General features: G+C 51.6%; 1 protein-coding gene across 1 annotated transcript in view; it reads left to right on the top strand.

Annotated features, from left to right (window-relative positions):
• LOC116945510 (inositol 1,4,5-triphosphate receptor associated 1-like) overlaps positions 1-17,772 on the top strand; it is a 126,868-nt gene that overhangs the window by 51,035 nt on the left and 58,061 nt on the right. Inside the window, exons 3-5 of the mRNA XM_076069385.1 lie at positions 9,481-9,621; positions 13,207-13,351; positions 16,294-16,417. Coding sequence (XP_075925500.1) covers positions 9,481-9,621; positions 13,207-13,351; positions 16,294-16,417 — 410 coding nt within the window. The remainder of the gene's footprint in view (positions 1-9,480; positions 9,622-13,206; positions 13,352-16,293; positions 16,418-17,772) is intronic.

The raw sequence follows: 17,772 nt of genomic DNA, 5'->3' as shown, positions 1-17,772 counted from the left end.
AAATAGTGTGAGGCTATGGCCTAGTGATGAGGTTGTGGGTTCATATCGGGGCTGTGTGGTCGTGTGGTTATCGTTGAAGCTGTGGCTTAAGGCTGTGGGTTCGTATTGAGGGTATGGATTTATGTTGAAGCCGTGGATTCACGTTTAGGCTGTGTGTCAGTGTGGAGCTTGTGGGTTAGTGTCGAGGTTTTGGGTTAGTCTTGAGGCTGTCCATCAGCATTCATGCTGTGGGTCAATGAGAGGTTGTGGGGAGACGGCACGGATGCACCATTGCGCAACCGCGCAGTACGGTAATAAAGCTGTGGGGTGCATTTGTGTTGCCAATACAAAATAAGATTCCCCTTTAAATTATTTCAGTGCCAATCCCACTGGAGTGGTAATCCCACTGAAGTCGTGTAAATGCACCTACAGCAGTCTTGTTCCAGTGCCGTTTCAGGAACGTGCTCTCGCAGCGCTTGTACAACTTAACGTGATTACAATGGAAATGTACGGGTTATTTTTTATTGACCATGACACCGCCCTTGCCGCCTGTTGCCCCCACACATTGTTCAAAACGTATCGGGCAGTATGCAGTACAAATAGAGTTTGCGCAGCTAAAAGCCGGTCACTCGTACAACCACACTGGCCGCCGATTCCTCACCACGGTGACCTACGCATGTGTCTAGAGCAGTGGTTCTTAACCATTGCTGGAGCCTGCACCCATTTGATTCTCAGAAAGGGCATCTCGCACCCGCCAGGGGGTGCGTGCACCCCGGGTTAAGAACCACTGGTCGAGAGGCACACTGCACGAGTCCTTGCTGAAACAGCGAAACGCCTGCACACAGCTTCGAATTTTCACCGACTCAGAAGTCTGCATACAATAGAACTTGGAACTCATCATAATAGTAACAGTTTCAACTTGCAGCACGCTGCGCAGTATTCGCCCACTCTCGAGGAGGGAGGACTCGGAGGCACGAGGAGGAACCACAGACGAGCGGGAAGGCAGCAGCCATGCGGTGAACTTGTGCCAACAATTGCCCAAGCCTCAGAGTGATGCTGTTATATAGGAAGATGATTTCAGCCAATTAACAAGTGTCTGCATGTGGGAGGAAACCAGAGCACCAGGGATTAACCCCCCGCGTGCAGTAGGGCAACCGTCGATCCCATACGGATGGAAAAGGTCAAGCCGACATTTTGCCCTATTGCATTCTCCTGGTGAGCCAGGGTATTGGGGCGTCACGGTGGTGAGATGTTAACTACCTCACCTGGTATACAGGAGATCGTGGATTCGATCCCGACCTGATGCATGCTGTATATTGGGAATTTACTTATCTCTCTCCTCGAAGTCACGGTTTTTCCCTCCACATTTAAAAACATGTATTTACAGTATTCGGCTGCTATAAATTTCCACATGATAAGCCACTTTTTTTGGCCAGGTCACTCCTGAAGAATAACTACATAGCTCAGTGGGCCTTATCTGGTAAAATAACAATAATTTAGTTTGAATATTTTATTACACGGGAAGGGAGTTTTACAAACTGTGCGTGATCTGCCAACCCTGGTTGCTTCCGCCGTGCTAGATTAGAGGCCACGTGTGTATCCACCACGACCCGGCTAAACTGCCAAATCCAGTCGCCTCAGGACGGCATTTGAGGATTTAAAAAGTAAAATTTACTGAATTTTTTGTCGGCAATTCCACTTATTCAAAGCGACATTTCACAAAGTTCTATTCCAGTGAAGGATAATTATATAGGGGTGTGAAGTCTCATTTAAGATGTCTTAAACTGTCATTTTGCTGAATTGGAGGAAAGCCTTGGCTAATGATAACCTTCGTCAACTTTTCCTCTGCCTCGCCTTAAGCCGCTCGGGTTCTAACGTCTTGAGGGCCTCGATTTGTTACGTTGCATTGCTCCGCTCTGGGGGAAAGAGAAGTGGAGGGCTCAGGCTCGCTGAACCCAGCTACAGCTGAGAAATCCGATTGGCTGAGTAATCGATGACTGCTTCGCTTACTCGACCAATCGGATAACACCGGAGTACAGCGGTCGGACAAAAAAGTGTTCCCCCCCCCCCCCGCCCCATGTGCCGCTGGATGGGAGGTTATGAACAGGGCTTGACGACATCATCATCAGCTGCATTGTGCCCGGCGTGGCTAGTTGAGGGTTTCCCACCTTCAAGGTGTGTAGTGGTGTGGGGGGGAGGAGGCTGAAAATTTTAAAGGCCCCCGAGAAATCACCCTCAATAAAAGTAGCCGATTCCAATTTTAAATGGATGAATCGACTCGATCATCAGGCCCAGCCGTCTCATTCGGCTTTGCCTCGTGGCATGGCCACTGCTTCCCTTTAAAAACGGTCAGCGAACTCGTTTGCAAGCCCAGTTCGCCATCGTTTGAAGAATCTGTTCGTTTCTGTGCGCGCGTGTCTCTTACACAACCACTTTTAATAACCCCACTCTCTATCTCAACCGCTGTCACCTTGCGTACACTTTTTACAATTTCTATGAAGTGCCTTTGGATAATATGGTGGCGTTATATCAGTCTCGATGAGAAGAGACATCAACAAAGCAGTGAATGACCCACGGTAAACATGTAAAATGTTTGTTATCTGTCGACATTCTTGTCAAAGTTCACATACAAAACGAAGTGGCTCGCATCTCTCGTATGAAACAGAATGAGATCCTTCTCTACAAGTGAACAGGTTCAATGATCCGGCAAACGTATTATGACCGCTAGCTCTGCAATTCTAAACGATGTTCACGGCTGTTTGATTAAAAACACAAACATATGCTTGGTTCGCCTTCACTGATTTATCACAAGCGTTTTGGCACAGTTGAACGTCATATCTTAGCCTCCAAAAAAATTACTGGCAAGTTTTGTCCGCTTGATTGAATCTAGAATTAAACGCTCGCGACACAGACGCCCATCCCAAGTGCTTTGTGTTGTGTTCCGAGGGTGAAGACTTAAGTTGGAAATTGCCCTTTGAACCATGATGCCCGTAGTTCCATCATAGCGTTGCGTCTTGGCTACAGCTACGAAACTGGATCCTCCCAGTCAGCGTTTTATGGGCAATTGAACTCATTTCTTAAATAAATGTGAACGCAAGTGCCTTAGAAACGTAACTTGTCCCTCTTTTAAAGTGTATTTCGCTGGAATTTAAGTTCTGTTTTATGTACGCACGTTAAACTTCTTTCGCACCGTGCGTAGCCAACCGTGCTAATCAGAGGTGCGGGGAAATGTTACAACCGAGTATCATTTCATACGCTTGATTTTTTTTTGTCACGATAAGGTCATTTTTTATAGTTTAATATTTTTAACCCAGTTTTTTTCTGTTGCACCATCCCCATGTGACGTTGTGCGCTGTTTTGTCCCTGTAAGCCGGGTCTCCCTTGAAAACGAGACTCGGAGTCTCAATCGGCTCACTCATCCGGCTATAGTAAAGGGGCAGCGTTATGCTCGATATGAGAACATTCTCATTTGAGCTGAACGTTTGTTTTGCCGGCAAAGACAAAATCTGATTCGGTTTGCTGAGTGGAAAAAGGTTTAGGCTGTGCACAAGCTTGACGTCGCCGCTATTTCCTGTGTGGGTAATGGCCGTGGCACTTGGCACCGCTGCGGGTTTCTGGTCAGTAAAAGCCCCTTCATCCATATTAGAGGGTTATTTTTTGGGTTAGATTGCATATGTATGTGTCGTTAAACCCGCCCACCACCCGACACAGCCGATCAGTAAGGTTCGTCACGTTAACAGAACTTGCCAATTAGTTACTAGTTCAGCACACCGGCGTGTTAGAGAGTAAAACCCACAACATTTACAATTCGGGTACCGTGACGTTTCACCGGTAATTACAACCAGCATCATCAGGCGACAGCCAGAATTGTTGAGAAATCCTCCTCCTGTATCGGTCTTAAATAGAGGGGGTACATTTTATTTCGTCACTGTGAGGCAATCAGGTGCAATGCCTAGAGGGTGGGGGGGGGGGGGTTTATTGTAGTCCTACAAATTACAATGGATATATAATACATTTTGATTTAAAGCTTTCGTGACTGCAGGGACTCATATTCTTGGTTCTTTCGGTAAAGTCACATAGAAAGGAAACAATAAAATAATAAAAATATAAAACAACAAAATTCTCACGACGTTTCGACCGCAACACAAGCAATCATCATCAGGTGTGAAAACCACAGCAAGCAAATTTGAAAAAAGTGGCAAACGTTAAAAAAACGCCACTTTTTTCAAATGTTCTTGCTGTGGTTTTCACACCTGATGATGATTGCTTGTGTTGCAGTCGAAACGTCGTGAGAATTGTATTGTTTTATATTTTTATTATTTTATTGTTTCCTTTCTACGTGACTTTACCGGATATATAATACTTAATGTAATTTGATCAACTGTGACTAACCAAACTAATATATAAATGTTTTGGTAATATACATAAACCTTACTAATTGGCCATGTCGGGTGGTGGCGAGTTTAATGACATTTATATTGACGCGATATAACCCAAAATCAACTTTACTATGGATGACATTGCTCACGAAAGTGTATTACTACGTTTTAAAACCCTTTGAGCTCTCCGTTACCACCACGTAAGGGTTTGACCGTTGCGCGTTGTTCGGCGTGATGTCCGACGTTTCACCTACATGTTCCGGCAGCTTTGGGGGAGTTTCTCTTACCCCGGGAACTGAATTCAGTAATCGGAGAAGAGGCTCGCACGGTCGCAGGCAGCGCGTTCAGTGAAACGTCGGAGATTCATCGCGGCGAGCAATCTGTACAACGCCCGACGCGCTCGCACGTCAACCAGCTGCACAGCACAACCGCGGAGACCTACGCAGTGCTAATACAACTGCAGTGAGTCCAACTGAGTCGCAGACGTTCTTTAGAGGCAGCACTTTTATTGTAACATCAACACGTTAACACGAAGGGGTAACTGCCCCTTCACCAGATACAGCCTAGGGTGGTGACCACCCAGCTAACTGCACTATACGTAGGAGTTACAGCTACGTAGGGTCGGGCCCTCACTCGGGTCGCCGAACACGTGTTGATGCCTTGTAGGACGTGGAGCTTCCAGCTTGTAGACGTGGAGCTTCCAGCTTGTAGACGTGGAGCTTCCAGCTTGTAGACGTGGAGCTTCCAGCTCGTAGACGTAGAGCTTCCAGCTTGTAGACGTGGAGCTTCCAGCTCGTAGACGTAGAGCTTACAGCTTGTAGACGTAGAGCTTACAGCTTGTAGACGTGGAGCTTCCAGCTCGTAGACGTGGAGCTTCCAGCTCGTAGACGTAGAGCTTACAGCTTGTAGACGTAGAGCTTACAGCTTGTAGACGTGGAGCTTACAGCTTGTAGACGTGGAGCTTCTAGCTGGTAGATGTGGAGCTTCCAGCTTGTAGACGTAGAACTTCTAGCTTGTAGACGTAGAGCTTCCAGCTTGTAGACGTAGAGCTTCTAGCTTGTAGACGTGGAGCTTACAGCTTGTAGACGTGGAGCTTACAGCTTGTAGACGTGGAGCTTCTAGCTGGTAGATGTGGAGCTTCCAGCTTGTAGACATAGAACTTCTAGCTTGTAGACGTAGAGCTTCCAGCTTGTAGACGTGGAGCTTCCAGCTTGTAGACGTGGAGCTTACAGCTTGTAGACGTGGAGCTTCCAGCTCGTAGACGTAGAGCTTACAGCTTGTAGACGTAGAGCTTCTAGCTGGTAGACGTGGAGCTTCCAGCTTGTAGGACGTGGAGCTTACAGCTTGTAGACGTGGAGCTTCCTTGTAGACGTGGAGCTTACAGCTTGTAGGTGTTGAGCTTCCAGCTTGTAGACGTGGAGCTTCCAGCTTGTAGACGTGGAGCTTACAGCTTGTAGACGTGGAGCTTCCAGCTCGTAGACGTAGAGCTTACAGCTTGTAGACGTAGAGCTTCTAGCTGGTAGACGTGGAGCTTCCAGCTTGTAGACGTGGAGCTTCCAGCTTGTAGGACGTGGAGCTTACAGCTTGTAGACGTGGAGCTTCCAGCTTGTAGACGTTGAGCTTCCAGCTTGTAGACGTGGAGCTTCCAGCTTGTAGACGTGGAGCTTCCTTGTAGACGTGGAGCTTCTAGCTTGTAGACGTGGAGCTTCCAGCTTGTAGACGTAGAGCTTCCAGCTTGTAGACGTTGAGCTTCCAGCTTGTAGAACGTAGAGCTTACAGCTTGTAGACGTGGAGCTTACAGCTTGTAGACGTGGAGCTTCCAGCTTGTAGACGTGGAGCTTCCAGCTTGTAGAACGTGGAGCTTACAGCTTGTAGATGTGGAGTTTACAGCTTGTAGACGTGGAGCTTCCAGCTTGTAGACGTGGAGCTTACAGCTTGTAGACGTGGAGCTTCCAGCTTGTAGAACGTGGAGCTTCTAGCTTGTAGACGTGGAGCTTCCAGCTTGTAGATGTTGAGCTTCCAGCTTGTAGAACGTGGAGCTTACAGCTTGTAGACGTGGAGCTTACAGCTTGTAGACGTGGAGCTTCCAGCTTGTAGACGTGGAGCTTCCAGCTTGTAGGTGTTGAGCTTCCAGCTTGTAAACGTGGAGCTTCCAGCTTGTAGACGTAGAGCTTCTAGCTTGTAGACGTAGAGCTTCCAGCTTGTAGACGTGGAGCTTCCAGCTTGTAGACGTGGAGCTTCCAGCTTGTAGACGTGGAGCTTCCAGCTTGTAGGATGTGGAGCTTCCAGCTTGTAGATGTTGAGCTTACAGCTTGTAGACGTGGAGCTCTCAGCTTGTAGACGTGGAGCTTCCAGCTTGTAGGTGTTGAGCTTCCAGCTTGTAAACGTGGAGCTTCCAGCTTGTAGACGTAGAGCTTCTAGCTTGTAGACGTAGAGCTTCCAGCTTGTAGACGTGGAGCTTCCAGCTTGTAGACGTGGAGCTTCCAGCTTGTAGACGTGGAGCTTCCAGCTTGTAGGATGTGGAGCTTCCAGCTTGTAGATGTTGAGCTTACAGCTTGTAGACGTGGAGCTCTCAGCTTGTAGACGTGGAGCTTCCAGCTTGTAGACGTGGAGCTTCCAGCTTGTAGATGTTGAGCTTACAGCTTGTAGACGTGGAGCTTCCAGCTTGTAGGACGTGGAGCTTACAGCTGTCGAACAAAGAACCCCGGTCCCTCTCAGGGACCCGCCTTATATCCCCCCCGGGTCGGGGCCGCTCCGCCCTTGTCCCGCCCGCCTTCTCGAGCGTTCTAGCTCCCTCTCGATCCCTCTCGAGAGCTCTCCCCGGACACGTGATCGCCCCCTAGCCCCCCCCAACCTGGGGCCCTCTCTATGGACACTCCGGATCACGTGTCTACGGGGTCAACCAGAGTGCCATGGCCCGGGGCAACCCTGCCCCTGGGCTGACACTCTCCCACTCCCCCTGGTGGGAGCCCGCACTACGCGCTATGCGTGGTGCCTGCGCTATTCCAGCGTTCACCAAGCCCCGCTAGGGCTGGTACTACACCCACCCACGGGGTGTACGCGATGACGGTGTATCGCCCGCCGTGCTGTGCTAGAGCCGGCCTCACACAGCAACCCACCCGGTGCTGTCCGCGATGTAGGGACATCGCGCGCCACGGCCCTCCCGGGCCGGCACCATACAGTGACATCCCCGATGTCACTACACAACTATCAATAATTATCTTCTTTGGTTCTTTCGGTAAAGTCACGTAGAATGAGAATAAAATAATAAATTGATAAAATAAAATAACACAATAATATTCTCACGACGTTTCGGCCACAACACAAGCGGCCTTCATCAGGTGAAGGGAGCGAGTCTCGCTCCCTTCACTCGCTCCCTTCACCTGATGAAGGCCGCTTGTGTTGTGGCCGAAACGTCGTGAGAATATTATTGTGTTATTTTATTTTATCAATTTATTATTTTATTCTCATTCTACGTGACTTTACCGAAAGAACCAAAGAAGATGAATCATTGCAGTCACGAAAGCTTTAAATCGAAATATCAATAATTATTCACTCACTTTTTTTCCATTTACCGGGTAAGGCCCACTGAGCTCTTTTTCAGAGGCAACCTGGCCATCACGAATGACAACTCAACTAAGTGGCTTATGTTCACGTGGACATTTATAGCAGTCATATACTCTAACACACGTGGAGGGAAAAACCGGAGGACCCAGAGAAAAATCAACGCAACCACAGGGAGAGAGAGAGACATGCAAACTCTAAATATATAGTAGGCGTCAGGATCGGAATCGAATCCATGACCTCCCGCATACCAGGCGAGGTAGTTAACACTCTGTAGCAGTGCGAAGTTTGCATCCCGCATTTCTTCCACTTAATCGAGACCGATGTATATTTTTCCTTATCAAGGTTTCTTGTTTTCTGTCCAAAGATTCTCCTTGTACCCTGTTATCACTCGGAGGCCGCGAATCTTTCAAGCCTTCCTGTTGTCTGCAATGTAGATGTGTGTGGTTGTTTATTAACAAAAAAAACTACACTTGGGTCGCTGTGAAGTAGCTGCGCTGTTCGAACCGGCGTGGCCTGAGACGCGCGTGAAGTGACGTGGGGTGAAATGGTGGCGCAGTGGTTGGCAACGCTTCGCTATTAACCCATCGGTCCGAGTTCCATTCTCGACCATCACCGGCGAGTGATGTCTGAACCGGTTCACGGGTTCCACTCCCCTTCATGAGCCCATGCTCGCCAACGTGGGGAAGTATGGTCAAACCGCCCCCATGCCTGGCACGACATGAGGAAGACTTGATCCAGCATTGGATTGACAGAGGGTTGTTAATGACGCATTATGTTTCCGCTCGGGGTGTAACGATCCGCTCCCACCTCCTCCTCCTCCTTCTCCTCACGATCCAGTGAAATGTCTCAACCCAGGGCCACAATTCAATCAAGAGTTAATTCGTGAAGGAAGTTATCCATTTACTGTGGCAGCCTCTTGAGACTGGACAAGCCGCACTAATCCATTACGTCAATTGATTGAAAAGCCAAATCCTCACACGCACGAGCCGATGCACGTGTCTGGTGGGTCAGAGTTCGGGGCGCTGAGCTGACACCACTGAGGCCCCCGGGTTCCAATCCAGATTTCAGTCGCCTGTGATTAAACGCGCTTCTCAAGTGCAGTGAGTGGATGATGGCCACAGCCTGGTCACCAATGGCTGCGCACAAAAAAAGATCAAGTTAAAATTGCGTCTGCACTTAACGTGGCAGCATTTTAGCGCTGGGAATAAACATTTAGGTTCGACTGTTCTTGCAGCGAACATTACTCTCATATGCAGAGCAGGTGGTAAAGCACAGCAGCCCTCTACCGTGTGGACCCCAGGGGTCACTCGAAGGAATTTCAGAAGTAGCACTGTGATATCTGCTTCCTCGGGCCGTTTCCTTAACACAAAAGGGTTGCACTGCTCTGCGAACTATGAGCTTCACCCAGAGCGCTACGTGGTACAAAATCGGTGGTGTGGGGAATGACAATGGGTCGACGCATCGTCGCAGGAGAGCGTTGCCTGGGCACGAGGGTTCACCCTCCTCCTCCATCTCTTCTCTGATCGCTGAACGCTCCCTCCGCACCCACCGCCAGGCTGCCACCACCGCCGCCGCGTCGTCATCAACCGCCGCCGCCGCGAAGAAGGCGGAGGGTGGAGCCGGGTGGGAAGTGGCCACCGATAAGAGCTCCCTCAGCATTCAGCTGCAGAAGAGTCAGCCCGATGTCGTCCTGTCGGTGAGGCCCATCCCCCCCCCCCCACCACCACCTCTCACATCCCCCGTGTGGCCGTGATTATGACGTTTACAATGCCGTCGGCATCGCAGCTCACGGCGGGAAGCTGATCGCTGTACCCAGGCATCGCGCGACTTAACCCCCCCACTCCGAGGTGTAAATTCTTAGAATGACGACGACGATGATGATGCATTAATCACTCTACACGCCACCGGGGGTGGATTATTTTGAATTAAGGAACAATTCTGGTACGTTTACTCGACGTACATTAATAAATGTGTTTGAATAATCGGAGTTATTGCTCACATTTGTGAGTTGAGACCCAGCATAGGTGGCAAATGAGCATTTGTATTGTGAACGCATTGCTTTCAGTAGCTCTTACGCCACCAACGATCAAGGTTGTCATGGTTAATGCATGGGCACGGCATGTTCCACCGGGGTGTAGTGACTGCTTCCTGTGATCTTTTCTCTGATTGCATATTGGCAATAGGATCTGCAGCTTAATGCCCATGTCGAGGTATGTCAGCCATGACGAGAGGGCTTCAGGAGAGAGTCTGTGTAGGTTTGGGTTGAATGGCTACAATTGCACTGCCCTGGATTGTGTCTTTAATTTTCCATTCATGAAGGAGGCGTGCGAGTCGGCCTGTCCGTGATGTTCCGATGCGGCTGATGGTTGTGTGACATCGCATGCGGATGCGCACTGTTGCACGGTTGCGGACACAGGAAAGTTGCAAGATTGTTGAAAAAATAAGAATAGGTTTTAGTCTTTCTCGCAATGAAGCCTATTCGTATTTCTTCATACTTTGAGACTGGTGTAATGACCTAAATTATGAGGCACTCACCCCAAGCCAATTTGCAGCCAAACCGTAAATTTAAAAAGTAGCCCAAGGCCTCCTATTGGCGTAGAGAGGCCTCCACGATGATTGGTCGGGAGGCAGGGGTTTTAAGAGATTGGAGGAAAATGTTTAAACGTCGAAAAAGCGTGGAAACAGAGCGGAGCCCGCCCGCAGGCGACGGTTGGGAAACCGTTGGAGGAGAAGGACGGGGATTGGCTGTGGTAAATAAAAAAAGAGTGAGGGGAAAGTTCGAGAGAGCGGGGCCCCGAGAAGGATAAAAGGGGACGAGTTTCAAGAAGAAGAAGAACGAAGCTCGGGCCTGGTTGTTGTGCTTGTGTCAAAAATAAAGAGGTCTCCTAGTACACGGTCGTCGGTGTCATTTCACCGGCAATAAAAGGTCCCATTTTTTTTAAAGATTGTTGTTCGTTTTGACGAATCACGAGTCGGACTCGCGAAACAGCCCACGACTGCTGCCTCGTTCGGCCTCCTAGTGATGTCAAAGTCGGGCAGCGTAGGCCTGCTTAACAAAAACAAAGATCCACCGCATAGTCTTCACAGATTGTTGGGGCAAGTGCTGTGAGCGAGCACGTATGAAGACCGGAGTGGCACACGACGTGGTGGGTGGCCAGTATCCCGAGTAGCGATGTTGAAACAATGCACCAGGGACTCGATTGAGGCTGAGTCGACCTAGGGGAGGCCCAGCACCGCTACGCCACCGCTCCCTGTCGGCCTGTTTTACCAGGCCTCGAGCCCACTTAGGCACAAATCTCCCGTTTCAAGAATACCCTGAGGGAATATAAGAAAATGCAAACAGAGGGGCCAATGGAATTAAAATGCCCTGAACAAATAACCCTGCTCGTAAAAAAAAAAACGCCACTTTTTTCAAATTTTCTTGCTGTGGTTTTCACACCTGATGATGATTGCTTGTGTTGCAGGCGAAACGTCGTGAGAATTTTTTTGTTTTATATTTTTATTATTTTATTGTTTCCCTTCTACGTGGTGACTTTACCGAAAGAACCAAGAATATGAAACCTGTTCGTGTAAAAGTGTTAAGATAACCTAAATAAAGGGTTAAGGAATAGTCATTTGCGTAGATTTCCGTTGCGTATTTATCTCACGTAAAAATCAAAGTATTCCGTCGCGATATAAGATAAGATTTAAAATGTTTTCCTCCCTGCTAAATTATTATTGTTGTGAGACGCTTGCTTCTCGAGCTGTGGCGATGCTGACGCCTGGTCTCCTCCTCACCCTCCTCCTCCCTCCTCACCCACCCCACTTTTCCCCCTCCTCCCCCACCCCCCTCCTCCCCCTCCTCACCCACCCACCTCCTCACCCACCCCCCTCCTCCCCCCTCCTCACCCACCCCCCCCTCCCCCTCTTCCTCACCCACCCCCTTCCTCCCCCTCCTCACCCACCCTCCTCCTACCCCTCCTCACCCACCCCCCTCCTCCCCCTCCTCACCCACCCCCCTCCTCACCCACCCCCTCCTCCCCCTCCTCACCCACCCCCCTCCTCCCCCTCCTCACCCACCCCCCTCCTCACCCACCCCCTTCCTCCCCCTCCTCACCCACCCCCCTCCTCCCCCTCCTCACCCACCCCCTTCCTCCCCCTCCTCACCCACCCCCCTCCTCCCCCTCCTCACCCACCCCCTCCTCCTCCCCCTCCACACCCACCCCCCTCCTCCCCCCTCCTCACCCACCCCCTCCTCACCCACCCCCCTCCTCCCCCTTCCTCACCAATCCCCCTCCTCACCCACCCCCCTTTTCAACCTCCTCACCCACCCCCCCTCCTCCTCCCCCTCCACACCCACCCCCCTCCTCCCCCTCCTCACCCACCCCCCTCCTCACCCACCCCCCTCCTCCCCCTCCTCACCAATCCCCCTCCTCACCCACCCCCCTTTTCAACCTCCTCACCCACCCCCCTCCTCCCCCTACTCACCCACCCCCCTCCTCACCCACCCCCTTCCTCCCCCTCCTCACCCACCCCCCTCCTCCCCCTCCTCACCCACCCCCCTCCTCCCCCTACTCACCCACCCCCCTCCTCACCCACCCCCCTCCTCCCCCTCCTCACCAATCCCCCTCCTCACCCACCCCCCTTTTCAACCTCCTCACCCACCCCCCTCCTCCCCCTCCTCACCCACCCCCCTCCTCCTCCCCCTCCACACCCACCCCCCTCCTCCCCCTCCTCACCCACCCCCCTCCTCACCCACCCCCCTCCTCCCCCTCCTCACCAATCCCCCTCCTCACCCACCCCCCTTTTCAACCTCCTCACCCACCCCCCTCCTCCTCCCCCTCCACACCCACCCCCCTCCTCCCCCTCCTCACCCACCCCCCTCCTCACCCACCCCCCTCCTCCCCCTCCTCACCAATCCCCCTCCTCACCCACCCCCCTTTTCAACCTCCTCACCCACCCCCCTCCCTCCCCCTACTCACCCACCCCCCTCCTCACCCACCCCCTTCCTCCCCCTCCTCACCCACCCCCCTCCTCCCCCTCCTCACCCACCCCCCTCCTCCCCCTACTCACCCACCCCCCTCCTCACCCACCCCCCTCCTCCCCCTCCTCACCAATCCCCCTCCTCACCCACCCCCCTTTTCAACCTCCTCACCCACCCCCCTCCTCCCCCTACTCACCCACCCCCCTCCTCCCCCTCCTCACCCACCCCCCTCCTCCCCCTCCTCACCCACCCCCTCCCTCCCCCTCCTCACCCACCCCCCTCCTCACCCCTCCTCCTCCCCCCCCTCCTCGCAAGCAGCTGCAGTCACGCTGCGTTGGCCCGGGCCGAGTGGAGGGCTTCGCCGCGGGCTGTGCCCATCATTCCTGCTGCCCGCTGGAGCTTAGGGACTGCTCCGGCCTGGCTTCGCATGTCGGCCCGCGGCCCTGGGACACGCCGCTCATCGGTGCGTCTCCAGCGCGGGCACGGCGCGGAACGTCGCGGGCACGTCGCGGGCACGTCTCCCGCTTCGTGGTGGAGTCACCGACGCGCCAAGCAAACCCGAAGCCTCCTCTTCTCCGGGGCCCTGCGCCCACCATCGCTCTTCCCGCGTAGCACTTCAAGATGCTCTCGTGTGACGCCGCCCATGCCTTTCACTCCCGTGTGGATTGTGAATCCAGAGGAGGATGGGTGGAGTAGGGGGCATGTGGTCTGAGTTCGATACCGGGCCACAGCCCACGTCGGTGACAAGTGGTATCCTAACCAATCCTCGACCACCCCCCTCCCACCCACCCCCCCCACCCCGCCGGTTTCACTAACCTCAGCGTGGTGAAGTATGGTCAAACAGCTGGCACGACTAACATTGCATGGAGAGGCCTGCGTCCAACAGTGGAGTGTTCTAAGGGGCCGCAAATTGGCGTGGCAACTGAATTTAATTACAAGAGCGCAGTGAACCCCTGCTGCCGGTAAAGAGCCGGACGCTCGTGTGGGACAGCCCGGGAACTCCGGGGCCTCGTTGTGCCCCGACTGAGTGACAGCGGCTTGGCCTTGAGGCTGCAGCGTGCCGAAACTGAAGCCGCAGCCTATGGCCAACATTGATTTGCCTGTAGCGGCACTGTCCTGGTCCGGGGCCGCCGTGCATCATCCCGGAGCGTCCGAGGTGCACACGTACCCATGGGGTTTTCCTCCGGGTGTCCTGCCCACACGTGCAAATGCTCGTTAATTGGCCGATATCACCTTCGTAAGCAGAGGAACGCAGAGCTTGGGGGTGGAATTTGTCGAGGGCCCAATGCGTCGCTACTGCCTCCTTCCCCGCTCGTGAGTGGTCCCTCTGATATCGCCTTCATTTATAGAGGACCACAGAGCTTAACGGTGAATTTTACGATGGCTCATCGCGTGGCTGCTGGTGCCTTCCCCGCTCGTCTGTGTTTCCTCCTAGCGCCACCGAATACTTATCTCTCCCCTCGCGAGCGAGCAGAGAAGAAGACTCTGCAACGGAGACGCGTCCCGGGCTGAAATCATTACGATCAATTATTATTCCCTCACCCTAGTGTTGAGAACTTGACATTCATGAGCCTCTTGTCGCACCATTCTTTTATTTGGCATCAAGACCGAGCAATTTCGTGAGGCCAAAATCATCGCCGGCAGTTGGGGTTAGCGATAGCTTTCTTGCTCTTTGTCATTCTCCTGGCACTGCTTTGAGATGTCAAATTTACTGGGAATGCATGAAATTCATGAGTTACCATTCTGAGCAGCCTCTTTCATTCTAGACCGATTCGCGAGGCCACTTACGCAACACAGCAGGTGTTAGTCATTTGATCAGGTTTTAACATTTCATATCCATCATGAAATTAATTGTCGGTCTTGAAGGCCGTTTTTTTTGTTGTTGTCAAATTCTCGTGAGCCCGGCGTGGAGTGCTCGACGCACCTCTGGACGATGCGAGTTCAACCCCTGCTAGGGGTCGACTAAGCCCACCACCCAGTTTGCAAGCAATGAAGAGACTGACCATAGGAACGTGGGATTAACCCCCACTGGCTCGGCTTAGGGGTGCTAGTGGCTATGAACATCGGGGAGAATGTTTTCTTTTTAAAGAAATAAAAACTAAAGCTAACCTAGTCTATATAAACCATTTTTTTATTTTACCAGCTAAGGTCCACTGAGCTACATAGCTCTTTTTAAGAAAAACCTCGCCACAAATGATAGCTCAACGAAGCGGCTTATTCACGTGGAAATGTATAGCAGCCAAATACTCTAAACGCGTGTTTACAAATGGGGAGGGAAAAACTGGACAACCCGCAGGAAAATCCACGTGACCGCCCATAGTCATTGTATACAAATTGAGCCTTCCCTTCTGCGTATGTCTGTCTGTATGTCTCTATGTATGTCTGTCTGTATGTCTCTATGTATGTCTGTCTGTATGTCTCTATGTATGTCTGTCTGTATGTCTCTATGTATGTCTGCCTGTATGTCTCTATGTATGTCTGCCTGTATGTCTCTATGTATGTCTGTCTGTATGTCTCTATGTATGTCTGTCTGTATGTCTCTATGTATGTCTGTCTGTATGTCTCTATGTATGTCTGTATGTCTCTATGTATGTCTGTCTGTATGTCTCTATGTATGTCTGTCTGTATGTCTCTATGTATGTCTGTATGTCTCTATGTATGTCTGTCTGTATGTCTCTATGTATGTCTGTCTGTATGTCTCTATGTATGTCTGTCTGTATGTCTCTATGTATGTCTGTCTGTATGTCTCTATGTATGTCTGTCTGTATGTCTCTATGTATGTCTGTCTGTATGTCTCTATGTATGTCTGTCTGTATGTCTCTATGTATGTCTGTCTGTATGTCTCTATGTATGTCTGTCTGTATGTCTCTATGTATGTCTGTCTGTATGTCTCTATGTATGTCTGTCTGTATGTCTCTATGTATGTCTGTCTGTATGTCTCTATGTATGTCTGTCTGTATGTCTCTATGTATGTCTGTCTGTATGTCTCTATGTATGTCTGTCTGTATGTCTCTATGTATGTCTGTCTGTATGTCTCTATGTATGTCTGTCTGTATGTCTCTATGTATGTCTGTCTGTATGTCTCTATGTATGTCTGTCTGTATGTCTCTATGTATGTATGTCTGGTATGTCTCTATGTATGTCTGCCTGTATGTCTCTATGTATGTCTGTCTGTATGTCTCTATGTATGTCTGTCTGTATGTCTCTATGTATGTCTGTATGTCTCTATGTATGTCTGTCTGTATGTCTCTATGTATGTCTGTCTGTATGTCTCTATGTATCTCTGTCTGTATGTCTCTATGTATCTCTGTCTGTATGTCTCTATGTATGTCTGTATGTATGTGTCTATGTCTCTATGTATGTCTGTCTGTGTGTGCACGTTGAACGTCTTTCCCCCGCCCCCAGACGCGCTCACGCTGGAGTTGCTACAGACGCACCCCCAGCTGCGGCCGTCTCACCCCCGCCTGCAGCCTCGCCGGCCTCCCTCACCCTGGGGCCGCCACGCCACGACCCCCTGGCCCTACCAGCAGTAAGCAAGCCCCCCCCTGCCCCCCCTCTGCCCTACCCCCTGCCCCCCCGCCCTCCCCCAACCCCCCCCACCTCCTACCCCCCCCTGCCACCCCCACCCCCCCGCCCCCAACCCCCCCACCTCCTACCCCCCCTGCCCCCCCCCCCGCCCTCCCCCACCCCCCCCTGCCCCCCCCCGCCCTCCCCCACCCCCCGCCCCCAACCCCCCCATCTCCTACCCCCCCTGCCACCCCCGCCCCCAACCCCCCCACCTCCTACCCCCCTGCCCCCCCCGCCCTCCCCCACCCCCCCTGCCCCCAACCCCCCCACCTCCCCCCCCCACCCCCCCGCCCCCAACCCCCCCACCTCCTACCCCCCCTCCTACCCCCCGCCCCCCCTGCCCCCCCCCCGCCCCCCCACCCCCCCGCCCCCACCTCCTACCCCCCCTCCGGTTGCGTTCCCTCTGCGCTGAGTCTCCTTGTTCAGCTTCTCTGTCTCTCCGGCCTTCCAGGTCGGAGTAAGTAAACGCTAAAAATTGTACCCAGTTTGCGTGTTGACATCGCTGGCCTTATTCATATTCTTAGCTCTTTCGGTAAAGTCACGTTGCAGGGAAACAATGAAATAAAAAAAAATATAAAACAATAAAAATCCTCACGACGTTTCGACCGTAAACACAAACGGTCATCATCAGGTGTGAAAACCAAAAATCGCTGTCCTTGTTAATAATAATAATAGTTGTGTCATATGATGTGGCGTCGTTCACGCACAGAGGCATCCCCCAATGCTCTACAAGGCAACAACAATACAAAAAAATATTATACATCGTAAGACGCAAAGCGCACCCAAATCAAGTTATAATCATTCAAAGGCCGACGTTAACAATACGTGTTTTTTTTTTTAAATGGGACGTTTAGAATCAACGTGCATTTTGATTATTTGGCTGCTATCAATTTCGACACGACAAGCCACTTTGTTGAGCTATCATTTGTGACCAAGTCGCTTTTGAGAAAGAGCTGCACAGTAGCTCAGTGGGTCTTACCTGCTAGAATAAAAAGTTTACTCTGATAGTTTTAGTGTTATTGACTGTGAGAGAAAGCAAATGCGACTGGGCAGGGCCTGGTGGATGGAATGGCAGCCAGCGTAGAGAAACGTGCGCCCAGCGTGGCGAGCACCTCGGGGATGGAACTGTGAAGTCAGCTCGTGCACAAGAAGAGCGGTCCGCTTACTGTTGGGAACGTCAGCGAGACGTTGAGAGGGAGATGGGGTGTATGGGTAATCGTCGATGGGTTTTATAACCGTTAGATGGTGGGTGGACTCCCACGCACTCCTGCTCTGTAGTCGCCAAATTCGGTTACTTCCACGATTTAAACTATAAAC

Source organism: Petromyzon marinus, chromosome 24 (assembly GCF_048934315.1).
Source record: "Petromyzon marinus isolate PM22_M1 ecotype Great Lakes invasive population chromosome 24, UKy_Petmar_22M1.pri1.0, whole genome shotgun sequence".
NCBI lineage: Eukaryota > Metazoa > Chordata > Hyperoartia > Petromyzontiformes > Petromyzontidae > Petromyzon > Petromyzon marinus.
The sequence above is the reverse complement of the archived record's forward strand: the minus strand, read 5'-3'. Positions and strand labels throughout refer to the sequence as shown.